Here is a 17561-nt window from a genome sequence, read left to right on the forward strand (position 1 = left end):
GGCAAGATCGCAACCAAAAGCTAGAACCGAACCCAAGTCTTGGGCTGGTGCCCTGCTAGGGGTTTTAAGATTGGCGAGGGCTCCACAGTTAAGCCTGACCTGTACTCCCCTTTCCCCCTGCACTATGGATGGAGGCCAAGGACTTCCTCAGACCCCCCACAAGCTGCCTGGCTACCCTCGGTACAGGGTTGGATGATGAACTGTGTTTAGAAGACCACACTTACGAGATTTCAGTGGGACTGATTTAGGATGCTATGTGTTTGGGGGAATGGGGGTTGGGAGAGAGGTAGATGCCTGCTGCCTCTTAAACCACCCTGTATAAAATCTGCAATACAGCTTCTTCCATGTACCTGTGCCTGAAATTTCTGCAATAAAGAGGTGTTTGTAAACTCTGGTTTCTTTCTTCCTGCCTGAGGTTGTCAGGCCTGGGTGGGCAGGGGATGCTGGGGGATATTAAGTAACAATGCGATGTTTGTGATTTGACTATCTTCCCCTTAAAATTCCTGGGTTTACAATTCCCCTGAGGCCTTGGGTCGCCCTGCCCCATTTCGCAAAGGGGAGGCCTACCAATTCACCTTTTTCCTGGATAGGGTCTGAGGGACTAACCTGGGTGGCTAAGTTGATCCAGTTCTGGGCTCAATGAGTTCATGTTCTGGTAATCGACATAAACTGGACGGGATGTCCCAAGGTGCACAGGGATTTGGGCAGTCCACTACGTAGATATTTGCTCTGCCTCAGCCCTGAAGAAGGTTGATTTACCTCACCCGTTGACCAAAGGGTCCGGGAGGGGTGAAGCTTCCGCCCCCAGCCCGGAACCTTTCTTCTTCACCCTGCGCAGGTTCCGGGAGCCAGGGCTCTGGCGGGCCGGAAGTGGAGGCGGTTGGTGGTGCTGGTGGGGCACAGGGACGCGGCGCGGGCGGCGGTTTGCGGGCGGCGGGTGGACCGAGTTTAGTGACCGCTGTCTTGCTGTCTGGTCCTGGCAGGGCTGTGCGCGGCTGCACTCTGCGCGGAGGTAGCGAAACGAACGCGGCGTGGACGAGGCGCCTGCGCCTGGGCCCATGGCCTCCTCCTGCGCGAGCATCGACATCGAGGACGCCACGCAGCACCTGCGGGACATCCTCAAGCTGGACCGGCCCGCGGGGGGTGAGCCAGTACACCGGGGGTGGGCTCTCGGCGAGCGGGCATAAGGGCGGCGCGGGTCTGGGCCGTCCTCAGGGCCCACAGGTCTCTCAGGACCAATTCCGCATCCTCCTGGCTGGTGAGGCAAGACGGGGGTTGGAGCGGTAAATTGCTGACCGTGCCCGTCAAGGGTGCAAATCCCTTCCCATTCCGGAGCCGGGCCGTTCTGCCTCGCGTCCTTCAGCGTCTCTGCTGAAGGTGAGACTCCTTCTCTGAATCCGCCGGGCTCGGTTCGTGTCCTGGCCCCAAGGTCTGTAGTGTTACTGGGGCTAGCTCAGGTTCCCTATCCTTGTGCCATAGTTCTGAGGCCTGGTCTGGCCTCGGTGTGCGGAGTTCTGGGTCTAGACCTAGGCGCTGGGCTGAGGAGCCACTGGTCCCCCTCTGCAATTCGCCCTTCACTCTGGAATACAGACTCGAGGTCTGCTGTTCTAAAACTGATTTTCAGGAGAAAGATGACCAGCCCCATTTCCGTGTCCTTTCTGGGATTAAAGCAAATCACAGACTGCATGACACTGATTGGATTAGGCTACAAACATTTGCAAGCCCTAGTTTATTTCTATTTACTTAAACTTTACTTGGGCTTGTAGTGATAGAGCTGCTCCTGCCCTCAAGGAGCCTTGAGAACATAGAGAGCTAATGAGGTTGTAACATCATGGAATTGTCATTGAAAAAAAGGAGTATTTTGGTACTGTGATGGAGATATGGTAGATGGGGTTGGGGCTGGAGAGTGCCTGAGAACAGATCTGAGACCGAAGACAGTGTTTAGGTTAGGTGTTATAATATGAACAGGTGATTGAGTGTCAAGAATGGCATTCTGCAAAGAACAAATAGAATGTGTGAAGGCACCAAAGTTTCCTGGCAGGTGCAGGAACCTGTGAAAAGTTGTAGTGGTTGAAAGATTGGCTGGTGATGGTGGTGTGGGTATGCAGTGACCACAGCTGAGAATTGGTGTTTCCTGGGACCCTGTTCTTAAACCTGCTGGGAGGCCCAAACTGGCTGCTTTTGGAAGCAGGCACTGGTGCTCACCCTGGGTGGGTTTAGCTGCCCCTTACCCCCTGAGGAAAATCCATCTGCTGCCTGAAACCACTAAGCACTTCATCCCAGACCTGGAATGTGTGCTCCCTTTACTTGTGAGCTTGGCTTGGACCTCTCCTGCTCATCCCCTCTGTGCAGACTAGACTGCACAAAGCTTTGGTAGAGTCTGATGTGGCCAGTATTTTGTAGCTTGTTTGTCTTCATGGTAGCTTGCCTGGGAGGAAGAGTGGCCAGCCTCTCCCTGAACAGCTGAAGTGGCTCTGATCCAAGTGAAGTGGCCTGCAGGCTTTCCACTTAATTCCTTATTTGTTGATTGGTACCTAATTGCCCAGTTTTCCAAGTAGCTCTTGCTGGTCTCCTCTCAATGGAGCACCATGTCAAACTCCATACTGTCTTGTGACTAGAAACTTACCATGTTTTTCAATGTGGAGCCCTAGTCTCTTTGTCACCTGGGAGTTTTAGGGTGGTTTCTGAGACTGTGAGGTGCTTGAAACAGCCAATGGCAAACAACTGAAATGCTGTCTTTTCCGACTATAGTTTCTCTTTACTTTGTCCCAACTCCTTCATGTCCATTCTTTCTGAGTTTACATGCCCAAGGTGGTTCGTCTTCTGAGCCATTTCTGTGAGGGGCAGGTTCCTTTCTTTCTTACTTCCTTATTGATGTCCTTTCATGTGTTAGGAGTCCATCTCGCTTGTCTATCTTCTACCACTATCTTGGTCTAGGACCTAGTATATCTTACTTGGATTCTCAACTATGCTACATGCTGACTTAAAGCAGTCAGTCTTTTGGCCATAGCAGACCATGTCACCTTCCCATTTAAAACTCTTTTGTGGCTCTCTAGGGGCACCTGGATGGCTCAGTCGATTGTGCTTCTGAATCTTGATTTCAACTCAGGTCATGATCCCACAGTAGTGGGATTGAGCTCCTTGCCCTCTCAGCGTAGATCCTCTTTGGGATTCTCTCTCTCCCCCTCCACCCCTCCCCTGCTCATGTGCACGCATGTGCTCTTTCACTCTCCCTCTCAAAAAAAAAAAAAAAAAAAAAGATATATGTGTGTGTATGTATGTATATATATATAGAGAGAGAGACACACACACACACACACACTCACTCTTCTGTGGCTCTCATTGCTACAGGGAGAATTTAAGCACCCAAGATTCATACCTGAGACCTCTGTAGCTTGTTTTCCCTCCATCTTTCCTGTTTGTGTGTTCCAGCCACACAGGCTGTGATGGCATCTCCTCTATGAAGTCTGTCCTGACCCTTCCCATGCCTTCCCTGAAGTACGCAGAGCCCCTCTGTGCCGACCCAAGCCTGAGTATTAATTGACTTCACCAGGTTCTTGATAGCTTTACTCCTCCTTCAGGTAGAAGAGCCCCATGCACATCCTTGGTCCTGGCAGAGACTGAGTTAACTATCAGAATTTATGGAACAAAAGATGAACCAAGGGCCCTCCTCCCCACTGACATGGCTCCCTCAGTGCAATGTTCCTAGAGCACCTCATGGTTCTTGAATGAAATTCTACAGGAGGAGAGGCCAGTGAGCAGGTGGAACAACCTTCAGAGCAGCCCTTTCTATCCCCAGGTCCCAGTGCAGAGAGCCAGCGGCCATCTAATGCCTACAATGGAGATCTCAATGGGCTTCTGGTCCCAGACCCCCTCTGCTCAGGTGATGGTACTTCAACAAACAAGTCTGGTCTCCGGGCCATGCCACCTATTAATCTTCAGGAAAAGCAGGTCATGTGAGTGTCTGGGAAATGGCAGTGGTGGTGCTGGGTCTTTGGGATGATGCACTTAATCACGTTATATTTGTGCTAGAGTGAGAGGAAAGGACAAGCTAAAGAGCTTGGCCTGGATCTGAAGTTTGAGCTTCCATTTTAGCATGGAAATAGGCCCATTACCAAGGAGGGAGGTGAGCAAAGGGAACTGTGGGTTTGGGGACCAGTAGACTAGGCATAGCTGAGCACCTGGGACTTGACACCTTTACTAGAGTGGTTGTATTCTCTCCCCCTCCCGACCATGCCCATTGAGACTTTGTGAGAACAGGAGTCAAGCTTGTTCATCCCTTCCCACAGCTGCCTCTCAGGAGATGACAGCTCTACGTGCATTGGGATTTTGGCCAAGGAGGTGGAGATTGTGGCCAGCAGTGACTCTAGCATCTCAAGCAAGGCACGGGGCAGCAACAAGGTGGGTGCCAGGATGTTGTGGCATGTATGGTGGATGGGGACATGTTCAGCCTTTCCCTCCCCTAACCCATGTTGCCAATTCCTATGGGAACCAACTTGACAGGTAGTGTGCCTCAGTCTCAGAAAGCCAGGGTTAGCTGCCAATCTCTGTGGGAATCTGGCCTCAAGAGTTGTGAATGTGTGGCTGGGCTCACACATAGGGCATCTTCTGTCCCCAGGGATGCTGGGGACCAACTGGGCTCTGGCAGAACTAACCTAGCCCTCAGCCTCTACAACCTTTCTCACCCTTGTTTCTCAGGTGAAAATCCAGCCTGTGGCCAAGTATGACTGGGAGCAGAAATACTACTACGGCAACCTGATTGCTGTGTCCAACTCCTTCTTGGCCTATGCCATTCGGGGTGAGTAGGGGCAGGGGAGAGGAGGGAGCTGTTCTGCTAGAAGCCTCAGAGATGCAAATCCACTGTCAGGCCATTCAGCCCACTCAGCCTTTAGGGTACAATAGAAGGCTTATCTTTGCTGCCCCCACCTCAGACAGGCCTTGGGGAGCCAAGCGGGAAAACTGAGCTTGAGACTGGTAGTGACAATGAGGCAGGCAAGGGCAGGGCTTCTCTGCCACTGCCTGGGCCTTACTCAGTGGCCTACTGCTCTTCTGATTCCAGCCGCCAACAATGGCTCAGCGATGGTGCGGGTGATCAGTGTAAGCACTTCGGAGCGGACCCTGCTCAAGGGCTTCACAGGCAGCGTGGCTGATCTGGCCTTTGCACACCTGAATTCCTCACAGCTGGCCTGCCTAGATGAGGCAGGCAACCTGTTTGTGTGGCGCTTGGCTCTAGTTAATGGCAAAATTCAGTATCCTTTCCCTGGGGTGGGATGGGGGACTGAAGAAAGGTGGGTGGGACTGGGGCTACCAGACACACCTCATCATCCACCTGTTTAGCCCTTAACACCCTGCTCAGAGAAGAGATCTTGGTCCACATCCAGCAGCCAGAGGGTACACCACTGAACCACTTCCGTAGGATCATCTGGTGCCCCTTCATCCCTGAGGAGAGTGAGGACTGCTGTGAGGAGGGCAGCCCAACGGTGGCCCTGTTGCATGAGGACCGGGTGAGGGAACCATGCATGAGGGGAGAGGAGGGGACAGAGCGTCCATGGTGTGGGCATGGGCTGAACACTCATCTTGTACCCTGCAGGCTGAGGTGTGGGACCTGGACATGCTCCGCTCCAACCACAGCACCTGGCCTGTGCGTGTCAGCCAGATCAAGCAAGGCTTCATCGTGGTCAAAGGCCATAGCACGGTAAGCCTGCATCTGACTGCCTCCTTGCTCTCCCCACTTTCCTTATGTTCCTCATCTGTCCCCTGAACACACCTGCCCAGGTGGCTTTACTGGCACTCTGCCCGTGGGAACTCTGAACACAAAGTGACCCTTACCTATGGAATGCCTGCCTAGCCTGGCTTCAGCCTAGGGGTCTGATCTTCTGTACAGTCATCCATTTAATCGGTCTTTCATAAAAACGTACGCACCCACTGTGGGTCAGCTTAGCTCACTACCATCCTCACCTGAGAAGGGCTTGCTCCCACCACTAGGCAGGTGGCAAAGCAAGGCTCTTTGGGTTCTTCCCAGTGTCTAAGTGAAGGGGCCCTCTCACCCGATGGGACTGTCCTGGCTACTGCAAGCCATGATGGCTTTGTCAAGTTCTGGCAGATCTACATTGAGGGGCAGGATGAACCAAGGTAAGGCAGAGCCTGAGGGATCGAGACACCCCTCCCCCACCAAGGTGAGGACCAGATCATTCACTCAGACCCATCATCTGCCTTCTTGCAGGTGTCTGCACGAATGGAAGCCTCATGATGGGAGGTCCCTTTCCTGCCTCCTGTTCTGTGACAACCATAAGAAACAGGACCCTGAGTGAGTGAGTGGGCAGGCAGGTGGGTAGTGGGCTGGACCTTAATTCTCCAGTAGGGGGCCCAGCCAGCTATTCGATGCCTTGGTGCTTTGCAGAGTCCCTTTCTGGAGGTTCCTTATTACTGGCGCTGACCAGAATCGAGAGCTAAAGATGTGGTGCACAGTGTCCTGGACCTGTCTGCAGACAATTCGGTAAGCAGAGGCTGGCTAGGGGCAGCAGAGTTATGGATGTGGGTTATTTCCACTCTCTGTCTCATTAATCCTGCCTCCCCGGCCCCTCAGTTTCTCCCCAGATATCTTTAGCTCAGTGAGTGTGCCCCCCAGCCTCAAGGTTTGTCTGGACCTCTCTGCTGAATACCTTATTCTCAGCGATGTGCAACGGAAGGTAACCTATAGTGGGGCACCCTGGGCAGAGCCGGTATCTTCAGGGCAGCAGGGGTGTTGGGCACATCCACAACCCTCACAGCCACTGGGCTCAGCTGTGAGTTTACTCTCTGTGCAGGTCCTCTACGTGATGGAGCTGCTGCAGAACCAGGAGGAGGGCCGTGCCTGCTTCAGCTCCATCTCTGAGTTCCTGCTCACCCATCCTGTGCTGAGCTTCGGTATCCAGGTTGTGAGTCGCTGCCGGCTGCGGCACACTGAAGTGCTACCTGCTGAGGAAGAGAATGACAGCCTAGGGGCTGGTGAGCTGGTCAAGGTCAGGGTATATGTATGTCGGGAAGTGTGGAGTCAGAGAGGGCCAGGCTTAGTTGCCCACACTGTCTTTGTAGATGGAACCCACGGAGCTGGTGCTGTGGAGTCTGCAGCTGGTGTGCTCATCAAACTCTTCTGTGTGCATACTAAGTGAGTACGTTGGGAAGTACCAGTGCCCTGTCTGTGCCCCTCCCCACCCTACTGCTCTGGCCCCTTTGAGTCCTCTCCTACTCTCTTCTCTGCCTATAGGGCATTGCAAGACGTACAGATCCGCTTCCAGCCACAGCTGAACCCTGATGTGGTGGCCCCACTCCCCACCCACACTGCCCATGAGGACTTCGGTGAGTGAGGAGTAAGAGGGAAGCAGGTTAGACTGACCAGGTTCTGAGATCTGACTCAAGTGGCAGCTTTCCCCACAGCATTTGGAGAGTCTCGGCCCGAACTGGGCTCTGAGGGCCTGGGGTCAGCTACCCAAGGCTCCCAGCCTGACCTCCGACGCATAGTGGAGCTACCTGCACCTGCTGACTTCCTCAGTCTGAGCAGTGAGACCAAGCCCAAGCTGATGACACCTGACGCCTTCATGACACCTAGCACCTCCCTGCAGCAGGTATGCTGGTGGAGGAGTGTGGGGCTCAGGGCAAGGGGACCCGGGAATATCCCACCTGCAGGCCATATAGTGCTGATCCCCTGCCTCTCCCCAGATTGCTGCCTCCCCCAGCAACAGCAACAGCAGCAGCAGCTCCAGCTCCAGCTCCAGCTCCAGCTCCAGCTCCTCCTCTCTTACAGCTGTGTCTGCCATGAGCAGTACCTCAGCTGTGGACCCCTCCCTGCCCAGGTGAAGCGAGGCTCAGGGTTGGGGGATGGCAGGGGCTGGTGCCAGGTGATACCAAACTCTGGCTGCTATACCTTAGCCTTCCTGCCACCAGGCCACCCGAGGAGCTGACTTTGAGCCCCAAGTTGCAGCTGGATGGCAGTTTGACAATGAGCAGCAGCAGCAGCCTGCAGGCAAGCCCGCGTAGCCTCTTGCCTAGCTTGCTCCCAGGTCCAGCTGACAAACTGACTCCCAAAGCACCTGGACAGGTGTGTGTGTAGGAGTGTGTATGAAGTACAGGGTGGCAGGTATCTGGTTGTGGGAAGCTTGGTGGCACTCTACTCCCATAGCACCTGAGGCCTTTCTCTGAGGTCATTCCAGCCTTCCCTGTTCCCTGGAGGGCAACTTCTCAACCTATATCCTATATTTCTACCTCCCATAGCCTATTTTCCTATCTCCTCCCCTCCCGGGCTGTGGGATTTTTGATCTGCATCCCCCACTGCAGTGTCTCATCTCTACAAACGTCAGGGCCTCATCTCTGTGCTCTCCCATCCCCATGTCCCACCACCTAAGTCCCATCTTTGCTCCACCTCAGGTGCCTACTGCTGCTTCTGCACTATCACTGGAGCTGCAGGAAGTGGAGCCCCTGGGGCTACCCCAGGCTTCCCCTAGCCGTACCCGCTCCCCTGATGTTATCTCCTCAGCTTCCACTGCCCTGTCCCAGGACATCCCTGAGATTGCATCTGAGGCCCTCTCCCGTGGTTTTGTCTCCTCTGCTCCTGAGGGTCTTGAACCAGATAGTATGGCCTCGGCTGCCTCAGCGCTACACCTGCTGTCCCCACGGCCCCGGCCAGCATCTGAGCTTGGCTCTCAGCTTGGCCTGGATGGAGGCCCTGGGGATGGGGATCGGCATAGTACCCCTTCCCTTTTGGAGGCAGCCTTGACCCAGGAAGCCACAGCCCCTGACAATCAGGTCTGGCCTACGGCACCAGACATTACTCGTGAGACCTGCAGCAGCCTGGCAGAGAGGTGAGGAGCCTGGCAGGACAAAGTGTGCTGTTGGTAGGGGTTTCAGATAGAGTCATGCACTGTTGAGTTGGCCTGTTCCTTCAGTCCCAGGAATGGCCTCCAGGAGAAGCACAAGAGCCTGGCCTTCCACCGACCACCTTATCACCTCCTGCAGCAACATGATAGCCAGGATGCCAGTGCTGAGCAAAGGTTGGTGCCACCCTACACTATTCCTCTCATAGGGAGAGCCGGCAAGTAGGTAGGTGCTTATCTTTCTCTTTCCCCTTCCTACAGTGACCATGATGATGAAGTGGCCAGCCTTGCCTCTGCTGCAGGGGGCTTTGGCACCAAAGTTCCCACTCCACGGCTGCCAGCCAAGGACTGGAAGACCAAGGGATCTCCTCGAGCCTCACCCAAGCTTAAGAGAAAGGGCAAGAAAGATGACGGGTAGGGGGTGGGGTCCTGGGGCCAGGGAGAGGGGTGGTTCCCAGGCTGCCGTGCCTGACGTAGCCTGAGGTGCTTCTTGCCCATGGCAGGGATTCGGCCGTAGGATCCCGGCTCATGGAGCACCAGGTAAGTGAAGTAACACCTTTTCCATTTCTGAGAATCCTCCCTGTGAGGGTGGGAAGGGCTCTGGGCCATTCCCTGGTCTAGTGGGTGAGAATGTAGGGGGCGGCATCACCTGATTGTCAGTGCTTCTGGCAGGTGGCAGAAGCTCCTGAAGACTGGCCAGCACTAATTTGGCAACAGCAGAGAGAGCTGGCAGAGCTGCGGCACAGCCAGGAAGAATTGCTGCAGCGTCTTTGCACCCAACTTGAAGGCTTGCAGAGCACAGTCACGGGCCACGTAGAACGCGCCCTAGAGTCACGGCATGAGCAAGACCGTATCCTTATGGGTTGCGGCATGGCATGGCACAGGGGTCGGTTGAAGCAGCAGCATTCTTGGCCCCAGGAAGGGATGTGGGACCCGCTTCAGGCCTATTCCTTAGCTACAACGCAGAGCGGCGGCTGGAGCGGGCACTGGCTGAGGGGCAGCAGCGGGGTGGGCAGCTGCAGGAGCAGCTGACGCAACAGCTGTCCCAGGCACTGTCTTCAGCTATAGCTGGTCGGCTAGAGCGCAGCATACGGGATGAGATCAAGAAGACTGTGCCTCCATGTGAGTTTTGTGTGGAGACTCTGGGTGGGCCAGGTGGGAGTGGGGCTTCCTATCTGTCAATCTGCCTTTCATGGCTCTACCTATTCCTTCTCACCCTGCCCCAGGTGTCTCCAGGAGTTTGGAGCCAGTGGCAGGCCAACTGAGCAATTCTGTGGCCACCAAGCTCACAGCTGTGGAGGGTAGCATGAAAGAGAATATCTCCAAGCTACTAAAGTCCAAGGTGCTGTAGGGCCCCAGATGACAGATTGGTGGTTGGTGGGCCAGGTCAGGCCAACTTGGGCTCAGCCTTTCAACTCAGCCTTCCCTCTTTCCCCAGAACTTGACAGATGCCATTGCCCGAGCAGCTGCAGACACATTACAGGGGCCAATGCAGTCTGCCTACCGTGAAGCCTTCCAGAGCGTGGTACTGCCAGCCTTTGAGAAGAGCTGCCAGGCCATGTTCCAGCAGATCAATGATAGCTTCCGACTGGGCACGCAAGAATGTGAGTGGGGTCATATGCTTCAAGGTGGGAGGGGCTGGCCCCCTCTCCCCCACTATCCCTCTCATGGCCCCTATGGTGACCTCTCAGACTTGCAGCAGCTAGAGAGCCACATGAAGAGCCGGAAGGCACGAGAACAGGAAGCACGGGAGCCCGTGTTGGCCCAGCTGCGAGGCCTGGTCAGCACACTGCAGGGTGCCACTGAGCAGATGGCAGCCACTGTATCCAGCAGCGTTCGGGCTGAGGTGCAGCACCAGCTGCACGTGGCTGTGGGCAGGTGTGTGGGCAGGGTGCTGGGCAAGGTGGTGTGTTTTGAAAGTGCCAGATGGGACTTCTTATCTACCTCATCTCCCTCACTTCCCTTTGCAGCCTGCAGGAGTCAATTTTAGCACAGGTACAGCGCATCGTTAAAGGTGAGGTGAGTGTAGCACTTAAGGAGCAACAGGCCGCTGTCACGTCTAGCATCATGCAGGCCATGCGTTCAGCTGCTGGCACACCTGTCCCCGCTGCCCACCTCGACTGCCAGGCCCAGCAAGCCCATATTCTACAGCTGCTGCAGCAGGGCCACCTCAATCAGGCCTTCCAGCAGGTACGCCAGGCATTAGGTCCAGGTAGGGGTTAGGTGTTTCCTGACAGGGCCCACACACCATACTCTACCTGTCAGGCTCTGGGCAGTCTGACCCTAACAGGCTGTTCTTGGTTCTCTTTGGCCTTTCTGGCCATTTCCCCCTACTTCTCTGCCTGGTTCCAGGGTCTTTTTACCTCAATCTACCTTGTTTCATGACTACCCTTCTTAGGAAACCTCTCCTGATCTCTTAAAGTAACAACACATCCCTATATTACTGTCTCTGGGCCCCTGAGCATCCCCCTCTGGAGCCCTCGGTACCCTACCCTGGTCATTATTTCCCTGGCCACACAGCCAGACAAGTAGGTATTCCATTCTGACATTAGCTATAAATACTGTTCTTACCCTAGGCCCTGACGGCTGCTGACCTGAACCTGGTGCTGTATGTGTGTGAAACTGTGGACCCAGGGCAGGTTTTTGGGCAGCCACCCTGCCCACTCTCCCAGCCTGTGCTCCTTTCCCTCATCCAGCAGCTGGCCTCTGACCTTGGTACTCGAACTGACCTCAAGCTCAGGTGAGTGGACTCAGGTCAGGAGACAGGCTGGGGTGAAGGTGGGGGAGCAGTTCAAAGCAGAGACTTCTGCCTGTCTCTGCTTCCTAATTTTCTCCCATCTCTGTTCCCACCCATCTCAGGCTTTGAGGACCCTTCCCCGCCCCCCCCCCCCCCCACCCCCCATCAGCCGTCCCTCTGGGCCTCAGTGCCACTAGGGGGCACTCCCATTTGCCGGAACCCACCTGTATCCTGTCCCTTTCTTCCACCATAGCTACCTGGAAGAGGCTGTGATGCACCTGGACCACAGTGACCCCATCACTCGGGACCACATGGGCTCCGTCATGGCCCAGGTGCGCCAGAAGCTCTTTCAGTTCCTGCAGGCTGAGCCACACAACTCACTTGGCAAAGTGGCCCGGCGTCTCAGCCTCATGCTGCACGGCCTTGTAACCCCTAGCCTCCCTTAGCTAAGCCTGCCTTGCCCAGGGGTGGGGAGGCACTGAAGGCCAGCACACAGGCTTAGGCTAGTGTCTGTCCTTTTACCTGCTTAGGCTCCCACCTCTGGGGTGTTTGAGGGGAGAGCACTGGATGTGGTCTACAGGTTGTGGTAGCCAGCAGGTTTTGGCTGGGCCCAGGGTGGGTATTGTGCCTTCTTGGGTTCTGCCATGCCTGGAGCATGACCCCTGAGATCGTGACACCACTTGAGTTGAATTTTCCATATTCCTTTTTACCTCCGATTTGGATCTTTTTGTTTTTGAAAAATGTTGAGAAATTCAATTAAATGCTTTTGGAATAAAATGGAACATGTGTGTGCATTTGGTGTAACTTTGATAAGGGCCTCTGTTCTCTCTTCCGTCTCCTCCCTGTGTGGAGTTCTGTCTAGGCTAACCCAGGTGCCTGGACGCCCACCCTCATCTGCGCAACTTTCTTCCCAGAAACCCCTCTCCATCTCTGAGACAGGGCCCTGGGGTCAGCTCTGCAATGCCTGTGTCCCCAGCTCTTCTCTCTTTGGTCCCTACCCGCCTTTGCCTATCTCCCTACTGGGGTGGGGCCGCCAGCTGGCTTTGGGCCCCGCCCCCGACTCCCATCCAATCACAGGCCCTTCTTCCGGAGGCTGGGCCGAAGGGCTGCGCTTGCAAGCTGCTAGCTCAGGCACTAGGCTCCCAGCCGGGGATGATGCGCAGCTACTCCTCCTGTCACCACCGCCAGCGACTGCCCCGACCATCCGGTGTGCTGGGGCTGTTGCTGCTGCTGCTACCACTTGGTGAGTGCGGGAGTGCCAGACCCAGCTTGGCAACCGGGCGGCACACTCTCCCTAGTCTGGGTATAGGGTGTGTGGGAGCAGAGGCACAGCCTTGAGTGCTGAGAACCAGGCTGGAGAGGAGGTGCAAGGGCTCCAGCGAAGGAATAACGTGTTCCAGTGGTTTCAGGATGCAAAATGGGCATGAACTGAGGCCTAGTCGTGGGGAAAGGACCCTGAAATTCCACAGCCCCTTTCCGATAAATGGAGACATAGGATGTGATGGGACTCTTAGACCAGCTGTGGGACCCCTGAGGTCCTCTGTTAGGGTCTCACCTAGATCCTGACCCCTGTATCCTGTTCTACCTGGCTGAAAACACCTGTCTTTGGGGATGGGGTGGGAAGGCCAGGCGAAGCTTATCTAGGCTGCAGGACAGTTCAGGAAGCCCAATAGCCCTGGACTCTGCCCCTCCTCTCTGTGTCCTGACTCCTGCATTTGGAACATCCTCACCTGGCCTGCAACCCTAGAAGCTCAGAGGAAGAGTCAGCCCCTTGGGATGGGACACCTTCTTCCCCCTCTCTATGTATCCTGTCCCCATTGCATCTAGAGGTGGGGCGGTCAATGCAGGTGATCACCAGACATGCCCCTTGGTTCTCTTGGGTACCTCTGTTTCACGCTGAGTCACGTCCCCAGAGCATACTCAGGTAAACAAGCCCCTGGGGGCTTAGCGGGGAAGGGGAGCCAGGCGAGTCATGCTATCAACCATTTTCTACCCCCACCCCTAGTCCTTGTATCTCCTCTGGCAGCAGCTGCAACAGGCCCAGGGGGCTGTGACACCATATACCAGGGCTTTGCTGAATGTCTCATCCGCTTGGGGGACAGCATGGGCCTGGGAGGCGAACTGGAGACTGTCTGCAGGTAAGGGTAGGTGTGACGACAGCCACCTGATCACCAGACCCCCACCACCAGGCCCTTGGGGCCTGAACCTTTTCCTTCCCATTAGAAAAGTCTCTTTGCCCCACCTAATTACCCTAACCCCAAGCCTTTAACAGGTCTTGGAATGACTTCCACATCTGTGCCTCCCGAGTCCTATTGCGCTGTCCGGAGGAGGCTGCCGCCGTGTGGGAGTCACTACAGCAAGAAGCTCGCCGCGCCCCACACCCAGATAACTTGCATGCTCTGTGTGGCACCCCTGTGCGCATTAGGGAGCATGGCATGGGCCCTGAGACCAACCAGGAGACACTGCAGGCAACAGGGTCTGCACATAGCCCAGCCCCTGCACCCCCACTGCTGGCAGCTGCTCTGGCACTTGCCTGCCTCCTAGGGCCTCTGGCCTAGCCAGTCTAGTGGAGTAGCGGCACCCCTGCCTCCTACCCTGCTCTGGTGGCTGCTGCTGGGGCTCTGCAGAGTGCCCTTGGCTTTCATTAAAGGTATTTATATTTGTACTAAGCTCCTTCCTTTCTTCTGGCTATAGCCTGCTTGGCTGGGGCGGAGGCCTCCAGAAGCTGATCCCCAGGACTGGATGGGTGGGGCCCATGGCTGCCACAGGGGACTCAATCTTTCTACTTACAGACACTCATTTCCCAGGGCTGGCTGTGCAAAGCTTTCCATTGTGTGCAGGTTCCAAGAGCTCTGGTGGTGACCTGAAATCTACCGGAATGCACAGCCTTCCTCTGTTCTCCCAGGCTGTCATTCCTACCCCTGCCTGCCCTTCATATCCTGGCCTTTACAGGCAAGGTGAGAGCGTGGAGTGTACCACCTCACCCCCAAGCTCCTCAAGCCAGTCCACCCCCATCCCCACATTCCAGCCTCCACATTCCTGTCATGCCACCACCTCATCCTCCCTCTGCTAACTACCACCTTAGCCTTCAAGACAGATTAAGTGCTCTGTCCTCTCCCTCTCCGGGGTCCTGATCTACTTGAGTGGAGCCTGTTCCAGAAAGTGGGGAGTCCCTGTTGGGGTCTGTATTCAAGTCCCTGAGGTGACCTGGAGCTGCAGAAACTGCGGTCATAATGAGGATTCCTCTGGACTCTACTCAAGCTTGTTCTTTGAGAAGAGGTATGCATTGTGAAGTCAACAATCCCAGAAGACTTTCTGGAAGCATGGAATGAGCATGCGTGTGAGGAGCCCCTGTCCACTCTGGCGAAGAGCAAGAATCTGCATGGGCAGAATCCTGAGGCAAGGAGGAGCCCTCAGAGAGGGTGAGACCCTCTCTCGGTCATTCTTCCACCACCACCCCATGACTTGTGTGGGCAGTGCCGTGAACTCACTGACTTCTGCTCACACTCCCTCTGCCTTATTTGCCATTTTTAAAAACTGAGAACTGATTCTGATGTTAAGCTCTTTTTCATTCTATGAGGCCCTCATTCTGTGAGGCCCTGCATAAACCAGCTCTGCCCACAGTTGCTTCAGTCCACTCCTGCAACTCCCTTCTGCTTGAGCATGGAGCAGTGATCTGCCTACCTAGTCCTTGACATCAGGGGAGCCTTCAGGGAAGGCATGTGATGAGGGTGATAGAAGAGGTCAGAATGGATGGGGCTGAGTTGGACAGGGCTTTACAAGAGGGGCCCAAAGGAATCAGGGTTGGCATTTAGAGCTTGGCAGACTAGGTATACACTAGAGCCCATGCCGGGGAGCTATTGTTCCCAGGACAGAATCGGGCCTAATTGAACCATTGTTTGGCTCCAGGGTGATAGGTGCCTCCAGAGACTTCCATCCTCACATGTAGGAGCCCTACTTCATCCATGCTTCCCAAACACCTTCCCATTCCACTTAGCTCAGATACCTCAATCAGCAATCTCTGCCCTACCTTGACTTCTGTGCTTCATTCACCTGTACTTTTATCTCCACTTCTATCTCCCAACCAGTCATTACCCATCTTCTCACATGACTTGAAGGGGAAAAATCAGGAGAAAACTCCTCCCACAACTGCCCCCCTTTGACCAGAATTTTCCAGAAGGAAATGCCAGCCTTTTATTCCCTTGGGTCTTTGTACATTTATTCTCTGTACTCAGAATACCCTTCCCCATATCCTCCTGGTGAACTCCTTTTCTTGTTCAGTATCACCTCCTTCATAACCCTGACTCCGAGCTGAATCAGAAGCCTCCTACAGATCCACACAGCTCCCCGGCTATCTTCTGTCTCAATACTGATAACAGTGACTTGCTACTATTTGGGTCTGGGTCAGAATTCTTCATTCTTTATGTCTCTAGCACCCACTTTTGGGCTGGGTATAAAGGCTGCACTTGTAGAAGTGTGTGGAATGAAAGAATCTCTAAGCCTAGCATACAAAGTGTTATATCAATAAGAGCTTGGACCAAGAACGACCTCAGCATGGAGGATATGTCATTTGGGGCAGCCCCTTTACCTAGCCTGGGCATACTTTGGGCAGGATGATGCTGGGGATCCAAATCCCAAAAGTCTTCTCAAAGCAACTGTTGATTGGTGGCTAGGAGCAGGGGCCCAACTGTGATGGCCAGCCATCAGAGGGATTACTATCCTCCTGCTGTGCCCTACTTTCCCCTGGTTTTTGCTAAGTCCCTGCTCTTCCCTGGAAGTGAGTGACCTGGAGTGTGTGCATGGGGGTGGGGATAGAATCTGCTTTCTGGCCAAGGGCTTAAGAGCTTTGTATGTTTCATCCCAGAGCTGGAGGAGAGGGGTGGGCTGATAGGCAGACTGGGCTCCAGACACATCTGCCCAGCTCAGAGCATCATGGTGATAATGTGTCTTACATTTACAGCTCTGTGGCTATGGAAAAGCTTATTGTTCAGGGTAGAGCCTGGGGGCTGAATGTCCAGAGCTGAGTCCCTCTGCATTAACATGCCTCTTCATCTCAAGGCCCTTTGATCTTTACCAGAGCCCAGACCAGCACCTGGCAGTAGCAAGGGCTCAATAAATACTTGTTGAATTAAGTTGCTGAATGTCTGTAAAACTGGGGTGTTGTGTGGATTTCTACGCCTTATCAACCCTAGAATTCCTTATTATTTTTTAAGTTTATTTATTTATTTTTGAGAGAGAGAGAAAGAGCAGGGAGAGGGGCAGAGAGAGGGGGAGAAATAGAATCCCAAGCAGGCTCCTCACTGTCAGTGCAGAGCCTGATGTGGGGCTCCATTCACAAATCGTGAGATCATGACCTGAGCGGAAATTAAGAGACGTTTATTTTAATTAAAAATTTTTTAAATGTTTACTTATTTTTGAGAGAGAGAGAGAGAGAGAGAGCGCGCGCACAAGTGGGGTAGGGGCAGAGAGAGAGAGAGGGAGAATCCAAAGCAGGCTCCAGGCACCCAGCTGTCAGGGCAGAACCTGATGCAGGGCTCGAACCCATAAACCACGAGATCATGACCTGAGCCAAAGTCTGATGTTTAACCAACTGAGCCACCCAGGTGCCCCACTGAATTTCATATTACTTTTAACCTTTCACAACAATGATGTGGGGTCAGGATTATGATCCCCATAAAACATAAGAAAAATGAGGCTTAAGGAGGCGAGATGTCTTGCCCAAAGTCACACAGCTGTGGAAGTATCTAGGATATGATCCCAGGTTTGTTTGGCCCTTAATTATCACACTAGACTTTTGGAAGTGATTCTTTGTGGGGGCGGGGGAGAGGAGTGATTTTGAAAGGGTTTTTTTTTTAATTAAAACATTTTTTTATAGCTTAAAAAATATTTATTTATTTTAAGAGAGAGAGAGAGCTCTAGCAGAGGAGGGGCAGAGAGAGAATCCCAAGCAGGCTCAGTGCTGTCAGCACAGAGCC

At 54.2% G+C, this 17561-nt stretch overlaps 2 protein-coding genes across 5 annotated transcripts; both read left to right on the forward strand.

The window, feature by feature from the left end:
• The first annotated feature begins 850 nt into the window (after positions 1 to 850).
• On the forward strand, positions 851 to 12368 carry EDC4 (enhancer of mRNA decapping 4). 4 transcript variants are annotated; one of them, XM_049622813.1, is made up of 29 exons: positions 851 to 1143; positions 3800 to 3956; positions 4290 to 4401; positions 4699 to 4798; positions 5060 to 5249; positions 5357 to 5504; positions 5591 to 5695; positions 6023 to 6132; positions 6224 to 6307; positions 6401 to 6496; positions 6587 to 6689; positions 6807 to 6987; positions 7075 to 7147; positions 7247 to 7338; positions 7405 to 7604; positions 7699 to 7832; positions 7909 to 8077; positions 8404 to 8837; positions 8922 to 9026; positions 9111 to 9263; positions 9353 to 9389; positions 9522 to 9699; positions 9816 to 9971; positions 10076 to 10191; positions 10288 to 10453; positions 10541 to 10727; positions 10820 to 11039; positions 11426 to 11589; positions 11840 to 12368. In XM_049622813.1, the coding sequence occupies exons 1-29, from the start codon at positions 1059 to 1061 to the stop codon at positions 12030 to 12032; spliced, it is 4248 nt and encodes a 1415-aa protein (XP_049478770.1). In that variant the 5' UTR covers positions 851 to 1058; the 3' UTR covers positions 12033 to 12368. The 4 variants fall into 4 exon arrangements, with proteins under 4 accessions (XP_049478770.1, XP_049478772.1, XP_049478771.1 ...); XM_049622815.1 differs by having other exon boundaries at positions 7924 to 8077; XM_049622814.1 differs by having other exon boundaries at positions 7417 to 7604.
• Positions 12369 to 12468: 100 nt separating this feature from the next.
• NRN1L (neuritin 1 like) lies at positions 12469 to 15868 on the forward strand. The gene is made up of 3 exons (XM_049622844.1): positions 12469 to 12829; positions 13592 to 13724; positions 13859 to 15868. Exons 1-3 carry the CDS (start codon positions 12547 to 12549, stop codon positions 14142 to 14144), a joined length of 702 nt encoding a protein of 233 aa, XP_049478801.1. The 5' UTR covers positions 12469 to 12546; the 3' UTR covers positions 14145 to 15868.
• Positions 15869 to 17561: the final 1693 nt, after the last annotated feature.

The sequence above is a fragment of the Panthera uncia genome, assembly GCF_023721935.1.
Source record: "Panthera uncia isolate 11264 chromosome E2 unlocalized genomic scaffold, Puncia_PCG_1.0 HiC_scaffold_20, whole genome shotgun sequence".
NCBI classification, from domain to species: Eukaryota; Metazoa; Chordata; class Mammalia; order Carnivora; family Felidae; genus Panthera; species Panthera uncia.

What these genes read in the sequence shown, in the direction of transcription:
- NRN1L (XM_049622844.1), top strand. Translation starts at nt 12,547, where the DNA reads ATGCCTGTGTCCCCAGCTCTTCTCTCTTTGGTCCCTACCCGCCTTTGC. An exon ending in GCTGCTGCTGCTACCACTTG is followed by an intron (nt 12,830 to 13,591) that starts GTGAGTGCGGGA and finishes CCCCACCCCTAG; the next exon opens with TCCTTGTATCTCCTCTGGCA. An exon ending in GAACTGGAGACTGTCTGCAG is followed by an intron (nt 13,725 to 13,858) that starts GTAAGGGTAGGT and finishes AGCCTTTAACAG; the next exon opens with GTCTTGGAATGACTTCCACA.
- EDC4 (XM_049622813.1), top strand. Translation starts at nt 1,059, where the DNA reads ATGGCCTCCTCCTGCGCGAGCATCGACATCGAGGACGCCACGCAGCAC. An exon ending in AGGCACGGGGCAGCAACAAG is followed by an intron (nt 4,402 to 4,698) that starts GTGGGTGCCAGG and finishes CTTGTTTCTCAG; the next exon opens with GTGAAAATCCAGCCTGTGGC. An exon ending in CTAGCACCTCCCTGCAGCAG is followed by an intron (nt 7,605 to 7,698) that starts GTATGCTGGTGG and finishes GCCTCTCCCCAG; the next exon opens with ATTGCTGCCTCCCCCAGCAA.